General features: G+C 54.7%; 1 protein-coding gene across 1 annotated transcript in view; it reads right to left on the bottom strand.

The window, feature by feature from the left end:
• Positions 1-605, bottom strand: part of GATAD2A (GATA zinc finger domain containing 2A) — a 9,380-nt gene extending 8,775 nt beyond the window's left edge. The window contains exons 1-2 of the mRNA XM_010145417.1: positions 486-605; positions 15-158 (exon numbers count right to left, since the gene is read on the bottom strand). Of these exons, the coding sequence (XP_010143719.1) occupies positions 15-158; positions 486-536 (195 nt within the window). The 5' untranslated portion in view covers positions 537-605. The remainder of the gene's footprint in view (positions 1-14; positions 159-485) is intronic.
• Between the last annotated feature and the right edge of the window lie 1,443 nt (positions 606-2,048).

Genomic DNA, 2,048 nt, shown 5'->3' on the forward strand with positions numbered 1-2,048 from the left:
AGGGAAATAAATACCTTCTGAGTAGTGGTCTCCTTCTGGATCTGACTCTGCCGTAACTTTTTCAATAAAACCAGCTTGGCTTCTTCTAACCGTAGCTCCTCTTTTAGCTGTTTGATCATCCTCTCGCGCTCCTCCGGACTGCTTTTCTGCAGGGCCAGGTAAGGCGTCGGGGATGGGGAAACGGGGAGAGACAGACACAAGTTACGACAAGAACGTGCAGCACTGTGGTGGTCACGTATGGCTGAAAACCACTGACGTGCCTCCGCCATACGGACACAAGCTGAGTACGGAGAAAGAGCTCAAAGGCCAAATAAAAAAGTTTTGGAGATATTTTCAAGGGGTTACAGAGCCTGAAAAAATAAAACACAGCATCAGCCTTTAACGGCCTCAAGATTCCCCACGTGTGAACTGCGTAGAGCGGTGGATCTGACCGACTCTGATCCCCGTGGTGTGTTTTCTTGGGTCACGACAGGATGACTCACCATGAGCGCCTCCGTGTTGGTCTCTTTTAACGCTATTTTTGTTAAACCATTCATTCTAGGGCTAGAAGGTTCATTGTCGGATAACACTATAACGTCCGGTGAGGGGACCCTCTTTTCTCTCTTTATTTCACTGCAAATCAAGAGAAAAATACAGAGAATGGGTTAATAAAAACAAACAAACCTCTACTTTGTGCTGCAGAGTAACATTATTTACCACCTCTGGCCAGATCAATCCCAAATCTCTCAAATTCTGAGTAAACCTGACCAGGACAAGCTCCGTTTCTGCTCTCCTTGGGGATATGAAGTTTCCCGGTACAACCCCGCCCGCCACTTCTTTTTTGCCCTTTCCAAACCCAAACGTTTGGACGCTGTGACTCTTCCCCATCCACGTTACTGGCTCTGAAGGAAACCCCGCACGAACAGTTCACACCTATTCACTCACCCAACTCTAGGTACTTTATGGCATTATTTTCCTTCTACACCAACACTATTGAATTCTCTCGCCTACGACCATCGCACGACAGACTCGCAGACGCTGTGAACCGAGCGGGACGGAGCTGATGGGTTTGTCACAGACGCTGGTGCCTCTCCTCTGCTGCACAACTGGCAGCTCACCTTTGGTGCCAGTGTCTGGGACTCCAAACCACACGGCACAAGCGTTCCAGGGTTGTTGCCAGGAGGTTTAGCAGGAGCTTCGCAGCAATGGGACAGCAACGTCTCCTGCAGCGCCCAGGAAACCAGAGCCAGAATTCCAGGAGAACAGAACCCAAGTGACTGGTTCAGTTTTCCTGTAACAATTCTGCAAACCCCGGCTTTTAAGAGGCGATTTCCACGTTCGAGGAGAAGCTGAAGAAGGAAGGCGATGTCCTCTAGAGGGCACAGCAAGCCAGGAAACCGGGGGCTCCAGCCTCGGGGGTGTCTCACAAGCAGCAGTGGCACAGGTGAAGCACTGCCAGCTTTGTCCTGTGCCCGAAGGCACCAAACTGGCTCAGGTCACGCTTGGTGGGGAAGTTACCAGGTCAGGTCAAGCTCTGGCTGGCTCGGTAGCCTCCTCCGACAGCGGTGAGCAGTGCGGGCAGGGAGCACACCAGCATGTCGGGCTCGTGGCTGCTGAGCCCTGTTCAGGTGACAGCTGGAGCACCTCAGCGCGAAGGACCGAGACTTCACTGGAGTCAGGCGCTGGCTGTGCCTCCTCAGACCCTCCCACGAAACAGGGACAAAGCTCCCCGAGGAGCTGGGCATCACGTACACGTGGGGACTGGAGCAGCCAACCCAACCCAGCCCGCTCCGGGCTCTTCTCGCCAGCTCCACCCTGGAACCAGCCCGCACCACCGCTGGGAGGTACCACCGCTGGGAGGGAAGCTGCCAGGTCAGCACATTACAGCCGGAACAAACGCGTCCACCACCACCGCCAGGCGATGGGAAGGGTTTCCTTCGGCTGCAGATGACAACTCCAGCGCTGGTGACACTTCACCCCTGCTCCGAGCGGTGGCTGCCACCGGGCTGTGCTCTGCCGAGCGGGTGGCAGAACCGGGACCTGCCAACAGAGCCATGTTGGCGCTGCCC

Source organism: Buceros rhinoceros, unplaced genomic scaffold (assembly GCF_000710305.1).
Source record: "Buceros rhinoceros silvestris isolate BGI_N320 unplaced genomic scaffold, ASM71030v1 scaffold26010, whole genome shotgun sequence".
NCBI classification, from domain to species: Eukaryota; Metazoa; Chordata; class Aves; order Bucerotiformes; family Bucerotidae; genus Buceros; species Buceros rhinoceros.